At 36.7% G+C, this 20,862-nt stretch overlaps 1 protein-coding gene and 1 non-coding gene across 2 annotated transcripts in view; both read right to left on the bottom strand.

Annotated features, from left to right (window-relative positions):
- Positions 1 to 20,862, bottom strand: part of NCKAP5 (NCK associated protein 5) — a 965,176-nt gene that overhangs the window by 554,051 nt on the left and 390,263 nt on the right. The window contains exon 4 of the mRNA XM_060016917.1: positions 15,671 to 15,734. Within this exon, the coding sequence (XP_059872900.1) occupies positions 15,671 to 15,734 (64 nt within the window). The remainder of the gene's footprint in view (positions 1 to 15,670; positions 15,735 to 20,862) is intronic.
- Positions 5,163 to 5,235, bottom strand: TRNAW-CCA (transfer RNA tryptophan (anticodon CCA)). Its single transcript has one exon. It is a non-coding gene; the product is annotated as a tRNA-Trp (tRNA).

The raw sequence follows: 20,862 nt of genomic DNA, 5'->3' as shown, positions 1-20,862 counted from the left end.
CTCTTAGAAGAAAATCTTCATGGCCTTGGGTTAGGCAAAACCTTCTTAGATACGACACCAAAAGTGACAAAAGAAAAAAACATGCGAGTTCTTCAAAATCAAAACCTTTGTGTTTTAAAGGGCACTGTCCACGAAGAAAGTGAAAGAACCTAACAGAATGGGAGAAAGCATTTGTAAATCATGTATCTAATAATGGACTGACAGGTCCACAAGAAGAATTGTACAAGGATTTCTCAGCTGCCTTATTTGTAATAGACCAAATTAAAACAATCCATATATCTGTCAAAAGGAAACTGGATAAACAAATTGTGATATATTTATACAATGAAACACCATTCGACTATTAAAAAAAAAACCCAGAACACAAGGAAAACCTACCGAAACACACAATACATGAAGAATCTCAAAAACATTATGCTGAAGGAAAGAAGCCAGACACAAAAGAATATATACTGTATGACAGCATATATATAAAATTCAGGAACATGCAGCTAATACACAAAATATCTGAGGTGTACCAATGGTTGTTTCTGCAAGAGTTGGGGTGGGGGACGACTGAGAAGGGTGAAGAAGGAGTTTTCTGTGATAATAAAAATATCCTATATTTTCAGTATTCCTATGTGGAGTGTTGGTTTCACAGGGGAATACATCTTTGTAAACTCATCAAATTGGACAATTATGATATTTGTTTCACTGTATGTAAATTTCACTTCAAATTTTTTTTTTCTTTTTGTGGTACGCGGGCGTCTCACCGTTGTGGCCTCTCCCGTTGCGGAGCACAGGCTGCGGACGCGCAGGCTCAGCGGCCATGGCTCACAGGCCCAGCCGCTCCGCGGCATGTGGGATCTTCCCGGACCGGGGCATGAACCCGTGTCCCCTGCATTGGCAGGCGAACTCTCAACCACTGCGCCACCAGGGAAGCCCCACTTCAAATTTTTTAAGTACAAAATGGGGAAGGGCCTTGCTTCATGGTGTCCTACACCTCCCTGTCCCCTTTTCTTTTCTTTTTTAAAAAAATTTATTTTATTTTTATTTATTTTGGGATGCATTGGGTCTTTGTTGCTATGCACGAGTTTTCTCTAGTTGCGGCGAGTGGGGGCTACCCTTCATTGCGGTGCACAGGCCTCTCATTGTGGTGGCTTCTCTTGTTGCGGAGCATGGGCTTCAGTAGTTGTGGCACGCGGGCTCTAGAGTGCAGGCTCAGTAGTTGTGACGCACGGGCTTAGCTGCTCCGCAGCATGTGGGATCTTCCAGAACCAAGGCTCAAACCCATGTCCCCTGCATTGGCAGGAGGATTCACTGCGCCACCAGGGAAGGCCCCTGTCCCCTTCTCAAACACAAAACACAGAGGCAAAGAAGGCCATTCCAGCCACGTGAAGGACTATGGAACTCTGTGCCTAAGTAACTAAGCAGTCTCCTAAAACTCCCAGCTTATTTGAAACTGGAACAAATTCTGAATAGTTCCCAAGTTTCCTGGTAGAATAGTGTCTCTCATCTCTAGTATCTGACTTGCAATAAAAGGAAGGTGTAGATTTTAACCTAAATCTTCTGTGGACTAGACCTGAGGTTAGCAAGAGGTGAACTTGTGATTAAGAATACTCTCTTCAGGAACACTATTTCTACTTGAAAGAATCCTAGGAAAATCTTAGAGGCTCTAGACTGATCCAACTTTTAAAACATAGCTATGTTTTTATCTACAATTCTGGCAATTCCTAGAATTTTATGCCTTTCTATCATGTCTGCTGCAATAAAAAAAAAAGGGTGCTTAACTTACTATCTCAGTTTATGTAACTTTTGCTCAACAGAAGTAAAGGCTTTTTAGCTATCTATTCTCCATTTTTCCCTTCACAGTTTATGGCCCTGGTGTCATGTGGAGACATGACTTAACTATGCCCTGATCATAAAAACAACTTATATTTTCTAATAGTTTCCTCTGAGAAATCTAATATTTTCTTCTAATTTCTCCTATCTTCTCTTCTGATGGTATTACAGATTTGATTTATTTTTTAGTTTTGTAATTTTTTAACTTTACTGAGGAATAACTGATATCTACTTAAACTGTACAGTGTGATGATTTGATACATATATTTACATTTGATACATTATACAAGATCAAGATAATGAACACATCCGTCACCTCACATAGTTAACTTTATTTTTTTTACTGAAGTATAGTTGCTGTACGATATTATATAAGTTACAGGTGTACAATATGGTGACTCACATTGTTAAAGGTTATATACCTTATTTGTAGTTATTATAAAATGTTGGTTATATTCCCTGTGTTGTACAACATATCCTTGTAGCTTATTTTATACTTAATAGTTTATATCTCTTACACCCTTAACCCTATATTTATTAATTTCAAAATTTTCATTTACTTAATATTGTTAATAATATTTTTAAAATTCAGAAAATATTTCAGAAATACAAGATGTCACTTAACTTTATCCAAATTTTTTAAACATTTTATGATATTTGCTTCATTAAAAAATTAAATGAGTGGATATAATTTAAGAACTTCCCCCTCCATAGAAGTATTCATTATGCTCAACTCGGTGTGTGCTGTTCCTATACATATTAGATTTCTTCTACTTGTATATCAATAATCAATGCAGTGTTTTTGAGATTTGTCCATGTTGGTACATGCAGATATAGTTCATTTTAATTGCTTCATGTTATTTTACCGTTTGAAGAAGTCAGTTGCCTCATCTAATCTCCTCCTGCGGGACTCTGAGACGGTTTTGACTTTTTCATCATCAGAAACAGTGCTAAAGTGCATATCTTTACATGAGTCTCTTTGCATATATGTTAGTTTCTCTAGGTTCAAAGCACTGAAGTAGAATTCCTAGATCGCAGGCTGTGTTGCACATTCTTCTTTCTAGGTAACATGAAATGGGCTTCCTAAATGTTTACGTCAGTTATACTACTACCAACCATACAGAAGAGTTCCAGTTTCCGCGTACGCTTGCCTACGGGCATTTTCAGACTTCTAAAATTGTTTCAAAATAGATAGGCATGAGATGTTATCCCAGTGATGTTTTCATCTATATTCTGCATTTTTCTGAACAAGAAAAATGTAAATGTTTATGGTCATGGTACTTTCCTATTGGTTTGCCTTGCAAATCTCTTATACCAGCCAGGAGCTCACTCTTTCACTTTGCTAATGATCTCTTTTTCTTTTCTTTTTTTTTTGAACAAAGGTTTTAATTCCTAACGTACTAAGATTTATCAATCTTTCTCTTTATTCCTTGTACATTTTATCTTCCTTCCTTTTTTTTTCCCTTTATTTTTTAAAATAAAATCCTCCCTATTTCAGTATTATAAGGAGATTTCCTTATATTTACTTCTAAAAATCTTAAAACGCTGCTTTCAGTTTTTGATTCGTTCAAAATTTACTTCTGTGCATTGTACCTGGTAGCAATGAAATTGTGTAATTTACTCTATAAATTGTCACAGTGGCCTTTTTCAATTGTCCATTCTTTCCTCACTGAATTGTAATTCTACTTCCATTACAGATTCCTATTTACATGTGGCCTACTCAAGGCTCTGCATTCTGTTCTCCCGGTTTATTTGGATCTCTCTGCCCAACACTACACAGATTCAATTGCTTTAGCTTTATGATAAATCTTCATGTGTGATAGGATACAACACCTCCTGTTATCTTTTCCTTAAAATCATATCATCTATACTTAAACCTACATTTTTGGGACTTCCCTGGTGACACAGTGGTTAAGAATCTGCCTGCCATTGCAGAGGACATGGGTTCAAGCCCTGATCTGGGAAGATCCCACATGCCGCGGAGCAACTAAGCCCGTGCGCCACAACTACTGAACCTGCACTCTAGAGTCCATGAGCCACAACTACTGAGCCTGCGCACCACAACTACGGAAGCCCCCGCGCCTAGAGCCCATGCTCCGCAACAAGAGAAGCCACTGCAATGAGAAGCCCGCGCACTGCAACGAGGAGTAGCCCCCGCTCGCTGCAAGTAGAGAAAGCCCGCGTACAGCAACAAAGACCCAACACAGCCCAAAATAAATAAATTTAAAAAATAAATTTATTATAAAAAACCCTACATTTTAAATATTAATATTAGATTAGCTTTTTGTATTCTGTGAAAACCCCTTTGGGATTCTGATTAGAATTACATGGAATATATAAATCACTTTGGGGTAAGTGGATACCTTTATGGTACTGAGTCTTCCCTTCCAAGAATATATGGCCCATCTCTCCACTAATTTATCTCTCCTCTTTTATACTCTTTAACAATTGCTCCATCAATATCTTACGTATTCCTTTTTAGATTTATTCTTAGATGCCTTTAAAAAAAACTATTTTAGGGCTTCCCTGGTGGCGCAGTGGTTGAGAGTCCACCTGTCAATGCAGGGGACACGGGTTCGTGCCCTGGTCTGGGAAGATCCCACATGCCGCGGAGCGGTTAGGCCCGTGAGCCATGGCCACTGAGCCTGTGCATCCGGAGCCTGTGCTCCGCAGCATGAGAGGTCACAACAGTGAGAGGCCCGTGTACCGCAAAAAAAAAAAAAAAAAAACTATTTTAAGTACTGTCTCTTAAAACTACCTTAAGAGTTGATGATGTGTATGTAGGATTTCTATTAACTTTTGTATATTCATCTTATACCCAGCAATCTTCTAAAAGTTTGTCTAAAGTTTCTATTTAGACAATCATCATTTGCAAATAATACAAACTGCTTTTTCCCCAATCCTTACATCACTTACTTATCGTATGCTAGTAAGGACCAGAAGTATAAAAATAAACAGCAGCAGTGACAGGCAGCATCTTGGTCTGGTTATGGATTTTAAAAGGAATGCTTCTACCATTTCACCATTAAGCACAATTTTTACAATTTTTCCATGGACACCTTTTATCAATTTAAGAAAACATCCTTTTGTTCTTGGCTGACTACATTTTTTTTAATTATTGTGAATTGGTATTGAATTTTATCAAATGTTTTACTCTGTATCTGTTGAGTTTTTGTTCTGTGTTTATAACTGCTGTCAATTATTTTAATCGAGTTTCTTTTTTTTTTTAATATTTATTTGGCTGTGCCGGGTCTTAGTTGCAGCACACGGGATCTTCGTTGCTGTGTGTGTGATCTTTAGCTGCGGCACATGGGATCTTAGTTGTGGCATGTGGCATCTAGTTCCCTGACCAGGGATTGAACCTGGGCCCCCTGCATTGGGAGCATGGAGTCTTAACCATTGGACCACCAGGGAAGCCCCCTCGATTTTCTAACGTCAAGCAATCATTGCGTTCCTGGAATAAATCCCACTTTAAATAAGCCTCATAAAAGTGAGTTGGCACCTAGCGCCCAGATCTTGGTTTCAAATACCCTTATCCATTAAATAAAACCAGTGTTCCTTAGAGAAATGGCTGATTCTGAGACTGCAGGAGGGAAATATACAAGATGAGCCTGAAGTACCTTGTAAAACTAGAAAGTAAGAAAGTGCTAAGAAGAGAAAAGAAAAGAAAGGAAAAAAAGAAAAGAAAACAGGCAAGGAAAGGAAAACAAACAAAAACAATGACGACAGTGTGTGAGAGGGACAAGATTGCCAACCATAAGGGCTCCTAATGGCCAAAGCTGAACAAATAGAGCAACAAAATTACGTGGTTTATGTTGGTTTATAACCCGAAGTATAAAAGTAAATATCAGTGCATTCATAGTAATATAAATGATTGAATAAATAAACAGGAAAGAACAAACAAATCTCCCATGTGGAAGAATTCAAAATAATTTACACAGATACTGCACGCTCAGGAGGAAGAGCACGACTGCACACTCCTTAAGCGTGGGCCATGCAGAGCGACTTCCTTCCAAAGAGGACGGTATGGAAGGGGGTGGTGGGAGAGACACTTCACAGTGGAAACCTGACAAATACTACCTCAGCCACGTGGTCAAGGTTCACCTAAATAATGATGAGTTACAGTGATAATACGCAACCTTGATACGATGTGATAAAAATGGCACTTTAACTTGTGGTCTCCCTCCCCCACATCTATCCCAGTCTAATCATGAGAAAAACAGCAGACAAATCTCACTGAGACAGATGTCCCCAAATAGCTAACCAGGGCTCCTCAAAACGGTCAAGGTCAGCAAAAACAAGGGAAGTCTCAGGATCTGCCACAACCAAGAAGAGCGTAAGGAGACAAGATGAGAAAATGTAATGGTTATCCTAGATAGGATCCTGACACAGAGCAAGGACGTGAGGTGAAACGATGGGAATGGGAACAATAAATGGACTTTAGTTAATAATAATGTATCGATATTGGTTCCTTAGTTGTGACAAATGCACCATACAACAATAAGACGTTAATAATTGGGAAACTGGGTATGATGCATACAGGAAATCTCTCTACTGTCTGTGCAATTGTTTGGTAAATGCATAACTTTTCTCCAACGAAAAGTTTAGCTTTTATTTTTTAAACAGGGAGTTGGGGATACTTCTTTCATCTTCTTTCAGCACCAATTTGTATAAAATATTATCTCCTTCACTACAGGTTTGGTTGAACTCCTCTGTAAAATCATCAGAGCCTGGCAGCTTTCCGGGGGAGGAGGGGGTTAAGAAACTTTTTATCGTGAAACATTTTAAACATTTGTAAAAGTAGAAAAATGTATAATAAACAGTCAACTTCAACAATTATCAAATATCGCCAATTTTGATTTACCTACACGTCCAGCTATTCTCCTCTTTCAGTATTATTTGAAGTAAACCCAGACATCACAGTACTTCACTGGCAAATATTTCTCTGCATATCTCTAAACAGTAAGAACTCTTTTGAAACACACGACCATAATATCAAGTTTATATCTATATATTGACAATAATTCTTTATGTCAAATACCCAGTTAGTGGTCACAAGTCTAATTGTCTTCTAATTTTTATGCGTATGTGGATAAATTAGTGTTGCTGAAAACTGCACTATTTTTTCATTTTGTACTTCATTGGTTTCTGTTTTTTATTTCATTATTTCTTTCCTCTTCTCTCTTTATGTTTATTATTCTTTATTGCTGCTTGAGTTAAATGACTGATTAATTTAAAATATTTTCCTTTCCTATTACATACATTTAAAGGTGTATATCTCACCATACGTTTTGATTTAATTACACTGCCTAAGTTTGTGTAAATGGAGTGTTTTCATTTTCATTCAGCTTAAATATTTTTAATTTCTCTTATAATTTATTTGCTTAAAAGTGAATAAAATATATATATCAGAATCATTTTGCTGTAACGTAAAACTAACATAATACTGTAAATAAACTCTACTTCAAAAAAATTTTTAAGCGAATAACAAAATATTTTATTAAAAATTTCAAAGTTATTCTGTTTTGAGGGATTATTATTGATTTCTGGTATTACTGACTGTGAACAGAGATCATGAAAAGTATGACATTGATGTATTTGTGCAATAAGTATTTTATAGTATAAATTTTATGAAAGCAATGACTTCATTTTATTCTCTCTTGGATAAGCTGAACAGATAAATGAACAAAATAATACGCAGGGCCTATTTCCAAAATTTAGCACATATACAGAAACATGTCCTAAAGTTTGGCATCTACCGTTCTAAACTCTTAGAAAGACATGTCTACTTGGCTTTTTAACTTACGAAGTTGGCTGTTGTGAACAAGAGGAAAACATCCCGGGTTCTATTTCCAGAGATGTATTATGGATATATTTCAGCTAATGATAAACACTATGAATGGTGTGTTGTCCAAGATGCTTCTCTTCTTTGGATGATACTTTAAACTCAACTGCCATGACCGCTGGTAACATCAATATGTTAACACAAGGAGACACGTCCAAGCTTCCCATGAGACTATAACCAAGTTTTCCCAAAATCGGTTGATTTACATACACTAATAACAAATGATCAGAAAGAGAAATTAAGAAAACAATCCAATTACATCAAAAATAATAAAATACCTAAGAACGAGTTTAACCAAATGTAACTCTAAGACAATGATGACAGAAATTGAAGAAAAAACAAATAAATGGAAAGACATTCTGTGCTCATGGCTTGGAAGAGTTAATATTGTTAAAATATACATACTACCCAAAGCAATCTACACATTCAATGCAATTTCCATCAAAATCCAAATGGTATTTTTCATAGAAACAGAACAAGCAATCCTAAAATATGTATGAAACCACAAAAAAAATGTGAATAGCCAAAGCAATCTTGAGAAAGAAGAACAAAGCTGGACACATCATGCTTCCTGATTTCAAACCGTATTACAAAACTATAGTAATCAAAAAAGTATGGTGTTGGCATAAAAACAGACACATAGATCAATGGAACAGAATAGAGAGCTTAGAAATATAGCCACACATATATGGTCACTTAATCTATGACAAAGGAGGCAAGAATATACAATGAAGAAAAAACAGTCTCTTTAATAAATGGTGTTGGGAAAACTGGACAGTCACAAGCAAAAGAATGAAATTGGACCACTATCTTACACTATACACAAAAATTAACTCAAAATGGATTAAAGACTTGAACATAAGACCTGAAACCATAAAACTCACAGAAGAAAACACAGGCAGTAAGCTGCTTGAGATCAATCTTGGTGATGATTTTTTGGATTTGACACCAAAAGCAAAGGCAACAAAAGGAAAAATAATAAAGGGGACTACATCAAACTAAACAGCTTCTGCACAGCAAAGGAAACCATCAACAAAATTAAAAGGTAACCTACTAAATGGGAGAAAATATTTGCAATCATATATATGTTAAGGAGTTAACATGCAAAATATGTAAAGAACTCATACAAGTCATCAGCAAAACACACAAACAATTCAATTCTGAAATAGGCAGAAAATCGGAATACAGGCATAGCTTGTTTTTTTGTGCTTACTTTACTGTGTTTCATATTTGTGTTTTTTACAAATTGAAGGTCTGTGGCAATCCTGTGTTGTCAGATTATGGTTAACATATTTTAGCAGTAATGTACTTTTTAAATTAAGGTATGTATTTTTTAAAATACATAATGCTATTGCACACTTAACAGACTACAGTGCAGTGTAAACATAACTTTTATACGCACTGGGAAACCAAACAATTCATGTGACTCACTTTATTGTGACATTCGCTTTTTTGCAATGGTCTGGAACCAAACCTACGATATCTCCAAGGGACATCTGTAGACCTTTTCCCAAAGAAGACATACAGATGGGCAACGGGTACATGAAAAGGTACTTAATATAACTAATCACTCAGTAAGTGCAAATCAAAATCACAATATGATATCATCTCATACCTGTTGGAATGACTATTAACAAAAAGACAAGAAGTAAGTGTTGGCTAGGATGTGGAGAAAAGGGAACCCTTGTGTACTATCGATGGGAATGTAAATCGGTAAAGACTCTATGGAAAACGATATGGAGGTTTCTTAAAAAATTAAAAACAGAACTACCATATGATCCAGCAATTCCACTTCTGGGTATTTATCCAAAGGAAATAAAATCACTATCTTGAAAAGATATATGTACCTCCATGTTTGTTTCCACATTATTTACAATAGGTAAGACATGGAAATAATCTAAGTGTCCATTGATGGATGAATGGATAAAGGAAATCTAGTATACAGTATATACAATGGAATATTATTCAGCCATAAAAAAGAAGGAAATGCTGCCATTTGCAACAATGGATGGACTTTGAGGGCATTATGCTAAGTGAAATAAGTGAGACTGAGAAAGACAAATACCACGTGATCTCACTTAGATGTGGAATCTTAAAAAAAAAAAGACAAACTCATAGATACAAAGACAGAGGCAGGGAGAGGGGAGGAGTGGACAAAGTGGGTAAAGGGGGTCAAACGGTACAAATTTCCAGTTATAAAATAAGTCCTGAGGATGTAATATATTGCATGGTGACTATAGTTAATAATACTGTATTTTATATTTGAAAGTTGCTAAGAGAGTAGTAGATCTTAAAATTTCTCATCACAAGAAACACAGTTTTTAAGTGTGTGGCGAAGGATATTAGCTAGACCTACTGTGGTGATCATTTCGCAAAATACAGGTAGCCCCCACTTTTTAAAAGTTTGCTTTGCACGACTTCACTTTTATGAAAGACCTACACCTGTACTTTTTTTCACTAACCAAAAGAAATCCAAAGCATATGTTTACTATTACAAAAAAAGGTAATTGTGTCTCGCTTTACACCATCTCAGCTTACCAAAGTTTTCATAGGAATGCTCTCTTTTCAGATAGCAGGGGAAACCTGTATACATATATTGAACCATTATGGTGTATACCTCAAATTAATATAATGATATATGTCAATTTTATCTCAAAAAAAAAGAAACACAAAATAGGTTATAGGTTAGTTCACCCTGTAATCCTAACCCTCCTCCTTTGACTACTAGCAGTTAGAAAATCAGTTGTATCACCCACTGTGCTGCTGTGAAACAAAACTAAACACCTGTCCCCAAGAAATCTAGCAGTAGGAATTGACATGTTTAGGTACTACAGCTTCAGGCCCCCTTACTTCTGGGTTTCCAAACTCTGAATCTCCCTTCTCGGCTGCCCTCTTGTCTACCAGAAGCCAGACAATACAGCTGTGCAGCAATGCCAAGAGGAAGGGCACACTGGGCAGAATCCTGAAAACTCACCAAGGCAATATCACCTGGGTTGCTTGCAATGTCCCTATTTCTACATGCGTCTCTTAAGTTAAAAGAAATTATCTCTTCTTGTTTAAATAACAGTTTTTTTAACACTGTGACTTTTGCTTTCTACAAATGACTAAGAGGGAAAATAAACTCACATGCTGCACAGGGTAGGGGACCAACAAGTTAAAAATAAGACTAGAACTAAAGCTCTCAAACACTATGCAGATACTTGAAGAAGAGAACCCTGCAGTTAAACAGAGACCCACTAGAAACTGTGGGTCCACAGGCATGAAGTTTCTTTAATGTGTTTTTGTTAGCAGTGAATCCAGCTAACTCCAGTTATCACCACAGCTGGCTGTTCATACTGCGGCACTGAATGAATAAGGTCTGGTGAGGGATTCTGCTGACCTAAGTTTGCCCCATCCTCCAGCAAGGAAGTCACAGAGGGTCCAAGGATTCTGATCTCCCTACTTCCTCCAGCTCTTCTCTGCTTTTTCTCAAATTCCTGATACAACTGTCAAATATCCTAATCTTTGACAGTTATTCCTTGGATGTTCTTGTGCAAAAAAGACAAGAGGATATGGTTCTGAATTTAGCTGATGGTACAGGATGGTAACACCCAGCCAGGGTCTGAATATCCAGCTGTAGGAAAGAAGGGAATCCTGCAGCAGGTTAAATGGGGATACTATGCTTCCTCAGTGTCTTGAGATGAGTAATCAAAAATGGATATTTTTCTTTTCCCCAAACAGAATGGGATGAAAAGGAACCATACAGTGTTGTTAACTTTGCATAACTAAACCAAACATTTAAAAAATTATGTTTGGTAGAATATTAGTGTTCTTGAGACACGAATAAAAAACGAAGACAAACTCACAGTGGTAGAAGTGACATTCTTTAAAAAAATTTTAATATAAATGTAAAAAAGATAAACATATTAAGCCATTTTTCATGTCATTTTGAAATAGTCTCTGAGGTACTCCTGTGTCATAAATACATATAAAAATACTTTTTTTAAAAAGCCAAATACATATTTTTAACTCATGAACCCTGATTGCTGTTCAATAAATAAAATTATCTTTTTAAGTTTGGATAAAAAAGAATAATCAGAAAGAATTCAGCCTATAAAATATTAAATAGACAAATTTCTAGTAATTAAAACAATTTAGGCTATCATAAGAATAGACTAAATAAGGTTAATAGAAAAGAATAAGCCATCCAGTAATTGAGGCGTATTGATAGGGATTGAATTTGGAAGACGGTAAATGCGACAGTAAAGGTTAGATACTAGTTAATTTCCCAACACCATTTATTGAACAGTTAATTTGGGCAAACACTCGTTTTGATCCCTACCTCACACCAATGTAATTCCACCTAGAATATGCAAAGATTTACATATAGAAAAATAAAAACTATATGCATTCTAGAAGATACTGGGAATGAATATACTCTTGGGGTAGAAGGGGCCTTTTTTACTTATAACAAAGTTTAAGATGACATCAAAGTCTTATGGACAGAAAAGATCTTGCAGTAAATTGAATCAGTGAGAGAGAACACAAGCTGAAATACAATCTCCCAGAATAAAGAGAAACATGATCTTACAGCAGTTTGTGAAAAATACTGAAAGGTAAGTATGAAAACAATGGCAATAGTTATTTCGTGGAAGAACAAAGAAACAAACAGGAAACGTATAATATACTCAAAGATAGCTTTCCCAAATAAAGACCTGAGTTAACAGAACAAAAGCACAGACAGAATTGTTAAAAACCCATAAAGGAATGAGTCCAAGGTCATATAGCTAACTACTGATGGAGCTGGACTTTGAATCCAGACTTGCCTCATTCCCAAATCCATATTCTTTCTTATTTCCACATGTGTCAATCAGCCAGCAAAAAGAAATCTTTCTACATGCAATGCAGTATCCTGAACTGAACCCTAAATCAGAAAGGGGACATTATTGCAAAAACTGGTGAAATTCCAAAAAAAAATCTAGAACTTAGTTAATAGTTATGTGCCAATGTTAATTTCTCAGTTTCTATAATTACACCATGGTTACGTCAGTATTAACACTAGAAAACTGGTTAAAGAGTATGCAGGTGTGTGACTTCATGGAAGTCTAAAATTGTTTCAAAATAAACAGTGTGGTAAAAGAAGAAATCTCTCAAAAATGATGCCTTGGGTACTAACTTAAAAACTTGTAAGTAGAAAGATTTATTGCATAGTCAAATTTTTAAAAGGCCATGTTTTGCATTAAAGACTTTGATTATAACAGGTTCACTGATGATGGTTAAAATAATTATCTGCTTCAATTATACAGCATTTTGAAAATACTTATATAACTTTTTCCATACATACCATTTTTCCTTTCATGTGGATAAAACATAGCATACTGTGAATATTATTCTTTAAAAGCATAAGGTGATCTGGTTGCGATGAACTGCTTTCCATTTCTGCTAAAAACGTGACAAAAGCTCTGGGCTCGTAACAGCAAGAATTAAATTTAGAGGCTTAATAGAACTGCCTGATTTTAGGAGCTGTCAGATACTGAAAGAATCAGGCCTTCAGAAATAAATGAATCCTAGGAGCAGAAAAGACGAAGCATATAATTAAGTTGAAAATTCGGGATGGGGGACGACTAGGTAAGGAAAGAGGGGAAAAAAATACCAAGAAAGAGGGAGAAAAAAGCAAAATATAGGACATGAATAAAAATCAGGGCTTAGGTGTCTCTAAAGAATTGAGATGTGATCAATTACGGAATTGGGGGAAACAGTCGTATGAACAGTAGTAAATCAGATGGCATCAGGGCACTCACTAAAAGCCTTCCAGTGGATCCTGTCACTCAGAGCATGAGCCAGAGATCTCTGGGGACCTTGATGACATACTCCTCTGCCCCGGTCACTTCTCTGCATTATCTTCTACTGTTCAGCCTCTCCCTCATGCCCTCCAGCCATCCTGTTTCTCCATGCTGTTCCTCAGGCAATGCAGGCCTTTGAACTTGCTCACCTCCCCGCCAGGAATGCTAACACCCGCTGGAACTATCATCCTGGTTCATTCCCTCTCCTCCTCAACGTCCCTCTAATACTAACTCTTCAGTGATTTACTACTGAGAACACTCATACTGATCCCCTAGCATCCCACTTTCCCCTACCCTGATCTTATTTTCTCATAGCTGCCTCCACCATCTGACGGTAATTCCATCAAACATCTGTCTCCCTAACGAGTGGAATGTAAGCTCTCAGATGTTTGCCTGTTTTTTCCACTGATGCTTCCCCAATGCCTAGAATAGTGCTGGGTAGGGTTAGGGTTAGGTGCTCCATAACTTACTTGTTAAATCGGTCAATACATAAACGTGATTTTTCATTAACGTTATTTAAAGATGAGTAACAAAACACTGGTAACTTTTCCAAAGTTGGTTTTTGAGCAACCAGAGTCACTTTTTGTTTGCCTGTGTTTTCTGGGTATTTTCTACACTGAACAATAACTTCTGTAACGTTTTAAAAGGGGGTTTCGTTTTATGAAAAACTCGACAGTTATCTGTCTGAGATGATTTCAACTCAGGCTCATTCAATGTCAGAATCAGAAAGATACATTCTTTAGGGGCCTGTTCTTATGAACTTAAATAACATTTAGTTATTGCCAGAAAAATCTTCCCATTATCAAAACTTTACATGAACAAACGCTCATTCGCAGGACTGCAAATCATACAATCGCAACTTCCTCATCTTAAGGATGAAGAAACAGACCTAGAAAAGCTGTCACTTCTTCACCTTCACTTTGAACATAGCTGATGAAGTGTTGAACAAGAGCTAGCTAGCCTGAACAAAGATGGAAACATTACAGAATGGCCTAGCTCAGAAACATTTTGCAATGCAGTAAAAGTCCAGATTGAACATTTTCAGTTCACTGTTTAACTAAACCTTCATTTTCTTCAACTTATTCCCATGTCATTGCTCAAAGATGCTTGCGAGCAGCTTCATCGTATTCTTGGAACAGTCAAGATTCTCTTTGCCTTAAGATCACTAGCAGAGCAAACAACATGATCACCAAGTATTTTAGCAAGCTCAAGGGCCACAGAACCTTCCAGAATCCACTCAACAGTCAACCTCTTGTTCCAGCCCTCTGCCTTCCCTCTTGAGAGAAGTTCAAGGCCAGCTTATTTTACAAATTTCTTACACTTTTCAGCAGATGAATTGTCAATTAACTCTCATGAAATCAAATGCAAGCAGCTTTCAGGGTCTGAAAATGTGTGGCTTCTCTTTTCAAAAAAGCATTAGCTGAAAAGTTGCATGTGTGCCATTGTTTTGTTATACGTTTGGAAAAAATCTGATGTCATATTTTTTTCTCAGAGAGAGCAGCAGCAGTTAACCCACACAAGTCCATTCCCCAGGTCCCCCGACAGCCATCTCCGATACCAGAGGGGCACACAGGCAGATACTTTGGCAAAGAAAGTCTACAAAATGACGTTGCTACAGGCCAGAACAACCATATTAATTTTTAGTACAATTCAAAACACAAGGAAACATCAGTTTCCTAAATGGTACACACTGAAATGGACAGGGAGACTACACCACAAAGAGCGGAGAGAAGGAAGACGATAAAAGACAATTACGTTAGCAAACAGCTGAGTGCTCTTTTCGGCTGTTTATTTTTCAGGTTCGAAGAACTGAGAGGCGTGAATTAAGTTGCACTGTCCTTGTCTGAAAAATCTGAGCGCGCTCCTTTACGGACATTGTGCTCACAGCTGGAAGCCTGGGCATCCAGTGGACCTTCAGGAAATAAAGCCGTACAACCCTCTGAACATTTGAACATCCTCCTTAAAGCTCAAAGAGTTCTTTTTCCCAATTAAGATTTCCCGCTCTCTCAGCAAATGGCAGATCTGTTTAAACTGCACTCTAAACATATTATTTACCAATACAGCATTCAGTTTGCTACGAGCAAATATTTTCCTTTGAAATCCTTAACGAGACAAAAATGCCTTTCAAGCCAGAGACTTCGGAAGGGAGGTTGGGAATCAGGACAGACCAGCTGGGACTTACCATGGCCCCCTCACTTCTCCTTTGGGCAACTTCTCTCTGCAGTCGGGCCACAGCCAACTTCTCCCTGGAGAAGCAAAAGCACATGATTAGTTGACCATCCTTCTCAATGCAGAGGTACACCGGCCTGGCTTCAAAACATTCTTCTGAGGTCTCCAGAGGAATCCCTTCCTTGGTTTAGCTCACTTCCTCCACTAAACTTTCTATAAATATTTAAAGTGATTGGTCATGAGTGCATTGTTTTCACTGTGTGTCATGAAAGAGATCTTTTGCCTTGGATTTTATAATAGCCAAATGAATGCTCAATGCCAACTCAAAGCTTCCTTTTAAGTTCATTAACGTATATCATTTGTAAATAAATTTTCCATGGCTAAAATATTTCAGTTGTTCTTCCTGTATCAATTTTGCTCATAAGTATTTTCGCTATTCTTATTTATTTTGTTGCCCTGCGCTGATACTGAATTTAATAAAGCAAACAAAATGTAACTCTGTACCGTTCTCGAAATAAAAATAGAAAATCCTTTGCAGACTTGCTACATAAAAGGCATGGGGCTGAGCATTTTACCTGATCTCATATGAGCCTGAAAACAGCCCTATAATAGGTTTTATTATCCCCATTTCAAAGACGTGGAAACTGAGGCTAAGAGAGGCTAAATAACATATGGACTGTTCATATTTTCTATTTCTTCCTGATTCAGTCTTGGAGCCTCCAACTGGTAAGTAGTAATATTACAGTCAAACTTTAGGTTCTCCTTAGTTCAAAACCTAAATAAAAATTCTGCATGTCATTTTTCAGGGTCTAAGAAATATGAAAATATGGAATTGAAAGTCAAATTATTTAAGTACTCTTTAGTTCACACAGGGTTCATTTTGTGTCCTTTATAATTGCAATTCTGATTTCTCTTACCAAAAAATCTAATATTAACCAAAATTTTAAGACTACTTTTGTAAAGTGACAGATATCTTCATTTTGGCCAGCTTTTCAATTATTCTTAAAACAGTTGAGAGACGAAGTAGGGATAAGTGAACTCTTCCAGTAATTCTCAAATCTTAGTTCGAGCAAGAATTTTCTCTGAAATCCTCTACTGCTATCGAGGTGTGAAGCTATTGCATCCCTCAGCCCTCCCTCTACACAGGATTCAGCTACATGCAAACAGAGAGGAAGCAACCTGAATCCCAGAGGAGGGAGAGGATTTCTCCCCTTCTAACTGCTTGTGTCTTTGAAATGCCCAAGACTATCAAGAAGGCATGTATTGGGTTGGCCAAAAAGTTCGTTTGGGTTTTTCAGTAAGATGTTAACACAAAACCCGAACGAACTTTTTGGCCAACCCAATATTTTAGTTGGGTTAAAGTGGAGTAGCTTTTTAGTAGGAACAGTTCTCTCTCTGAATAAACACCTAAAGACAGACTAGAAGGAGGAAAACTAGAGTCAGGAGACTTTTGGGGTATACAAGTTTTGGGAGCCTAGAGCAGGACCTGTGCTTATACCCTATGAGAGGGGCAAAAAGGTAAGCAGGAAGAAGCCAGAGAGAGATGGGGTCACATGCCTCTTTTAGAGGTAAACAAGGCAGAGAGCCTACACATGTTCTCTGACCCAAGTCCCGATGAGCAGATGAAAAGGCAGAGGGAAGAGAAGAATGCGACACACTTCTGGCTTAATATGAAAATTAAACACGTGGCCAATACTCATGAGGACAAAAAAAAATAGAGAAGAACACACTTTATATTCTATGACTCAGTAAGTCCACTCTGAGGTATAAACTCAACAGAAACTCATATATATGTTCACTAAAAGGCACGTACTAGAATGTTTATAGGAGGACTACTCGTAATAACCTTAAACCGAAAATGCACACACCCATTAACAACAGAATGGATAAACCTGAACATAGTTATACATTGAAATACCATAAACTACTGAGAAGGAATAATCAAGACCTCATCACAACCATACCATTGAGTGAAATAAGCAAATGCAGACGAGTATATATTTTATGATCTCATTTATGAAAGTTCAAAGACGGCATAACTCCTACCTAGTTTGATAAGGTGAGAAAAAGAAATTAAAGACACAAATAACAAAAAGGAAGAGGTAAAATTGTTTATATTCACAGATGACATAATTTTCTAACCAGAAAATCCTAAGGAATTTACAAAACAACCATACAGCTAATAATTTAGCAAAGTCACAGGATACAAGTCAATTTACAAAAATCAATTATGTTTTTATGTGTTAGCATCACACAACTGGAAAATTAAGTTTAAAGAATCTGTAATAACATAAAATACTTAGGGAATAAATGTAGTAAAAGACTTAAACTGCTACACAGGAACCAGAAAACACTGCTTAGAACAATTAAAGGAGATTTTATACATACACATAAACACACACACTCACCACATTCATGGATTGACAGGTTTACTTTTACACTGTCAAAATTTTTACCAAAATAATCTATAAATTATTTCTCACTGGGATGTATAACTCCATGAAACTAAATAAAGAGAACCCAGAAGCTACTCTGGTACTAAGGATGATAATTAAGTTAATATAACAATACCTGAACTCATTGTGTTCTCTGGATACTGAATACGGAGACATTTAACTTCTAGTCTAAACTCTAATCCACACTGTCTTATATTTTCCTTGACTGTTTATTTAGTATATCTTTTCCTCTAAATAAGTTCCTCCTTGACCACAAGGGTGGCAGCCAAAATTGCTGACTGATGCATTTTTGCACGTGGTCAGTTGTGGTGTAGTCGGTGTAGTGTGGTGTAGCTGTGGTATAGCACTGTACCAGCTGCTGCCCTGAATGCTGAGATCACATTTAGTCCACCTCTATAACACCTACTAAGGGCCATTTAGTAGAAACAAAATAAATGTTTGCGATTTGCTGAGTGAGGAATCAGACACAGAATCTAATACCAATTTGCCCAGCATGATAGAATTTCTAATAACTACCAATCTGCATTTATGAGTACACAACACACACACACGCATACACAATGATTCCCACAGGGCACCTTCTGGTTCTAGTTGGCCACAAAAGCTTTTTACACACATTTTAAAATTATGATAAGCACAGCTTCCATGGACTACCAGGTAAATATCTGAGTAAGCGTCAACGAAGTAAATTCCTATATAAGGACACTGAATGAGGGGATAATAGTACAGCAGTTCTCATATATTTGGGCCACAGGACCCCTTTGCATTCTGAAAAGTTACTCAGGACCCAAAAGAGCTTATTTACATGGGTTATAGCTACTGATGCTGACCAAAAGACTTTCTGTTCAAGTAGGTTACGTTCATAGATATTTACCATATATAAATGAAAACAGGTAGTTTTAAAAAATAGTTACCTATAAATTCATTAAAAATTAATAAATCCATGGTAACATAAGTAAAACATTTTTATGAAAAATATTATATTCCAAAACAAGAATAAATTTCATAAGAAGAGTGACACTGCTTTAAAATTTTGCAAATATATCTTTAACATCTGGCTCTACAGAAGACAGCTGGATTCTCATATCTGCTTCCGCATTCAACTTGTTGTGAGAGCACGTCATATAGCTTCTAGAAAACTCCACTACACACCAACGAAAGAATGTAAGGAAAAAAACGCAAGTACTAGCTTATGAAAATAGTTTTGACGTTGTGGATCTCTTAAAAGGGTCTTGGAAGCACCCAGCATCCCAGGCCCACACTTTGAGAATTTCGCCCCGAAGACAGATACAGAACTAGAAATGGAAGGCGTTCTGGAAAATTTCCTGGAATCATCATTTCTGATTGCTGAATCTTCAGAGAAAGATTTAATATATATACCAATAGCCTACTAATTTTTTAGAAGAGCAGTTTAGCACATAAAAGACATTTGTAGAAACAGAACAAGAGTCTATCTTATCACTATCATCCTACTAAATAATAAAAATAATTCTAATACAGTGTAAAGGTTAGGAACATCACTATTTTATCCTTAAAATAGATTTCCTTTATCACACTATTAGGAAATATCACATGGTATAGGTGCTTGTCAAAACTTATTCAGTTCAATTGGAAAGAAAACTCCAATGGTTTTAGCCATTACATAGTTTTTAAGAAGGAAAATATTAATAAATCATAAAATTCTGTAGTCTGCCCACACATTTTATTTTTTGGCCTTCAATAAAGTATGAATGAACCAACATAGAAAACCAGCATCTCAGAAGGGGTAGCACATTAGCCACTTGATTTGGTGCAAGAGAGAGTAAATATGTAAAACTAGAAGCATCAACTTTACTTTTGACCTACCGCTACGTGAGCAGAGATGTGCCCGACTTCAAACAGCCACGTGGAAATGTGTGACACAAACGTGGAGAATCTCAGAGTAGTCTGGGTCACAGGAAGGATAATCCCCAACCCTAACCCTGCTCTCTGGTCATCCTAATTTACAAATTGGAAAATCGCTTTAGTCTACTTTATGGGATCTACTCTCATTCAAAGCAGCCTGGTGGTGAAGGACAATTTGCATGACCAACCAATACAAATGCCTCTTTGGGTCCATGCTCTGTAATTGTTCTAAATCATTTATTCAGGAAATGCAACATATATAATGTCATGGAGCAAAGAATTCTAAGGGTTCCGAATAACAGCCCAGGGTTTTCTACAGGGTGGGTGGGCAAGACCAGTGCCAGTTAAGTTCCACTACAGGAGGGGCACCACAATTTTAGGTACTAGGAGCTATTTTATGTAGTAGGCCTCTGAATCATATTTCCTTTGAAAAGAGGGTTTCAAGGCTAAAACACACCAAAAAGGTTCTTTCTTGAGGTTCAATACTTTGTATCTCCCAAATCTTTCAAGTTTTTGGTATTCCATGTGTGTGCAGTTTATGTCAGCAGGAGTTTTTCTTAGTAGGAATAGTATTCTTTTTGTGTATGAAAGAAGAATTGTCATTCTTTATTAAAATTAAGGAAGTAATGGAGTTGAATGGGTGAAATTATCTACAATCAAATTCTTAGGATTTCTAGATGTTAATATTTCTGGGCTCAAATTATGAACTTAAAGTATTAAAAATAAATGGGTCTTTTTTTTTTTTTTTTTTTTTACAGTAATCTCATCTGCTCTTGGGTTTAGTAGTCCCTTGGCAAACCATATCTTCAAACCCCCATGGTCCCAATATACGTGTGAAGCCAACTGGGACCATCATCTTTTTTAT

This window comes from Delphinus delphis, chromosome 7 (genome assembly GCF_949987515.2).
Source record: "Delphinus delphis chromosome 7, mDelDel1.2, whole genome shotgun sequence".
Lineage (NCBI taxonomy): Eukaryota > Metazoa > Chordata > Mammalia > Artiodactyla > Delphinidae > Delphinus > Delphinus delphis.
Note: the sequence above shows the minus strand (reverse complement) of the source record. Positions and strands in the feature narration are given on the sequence as shown.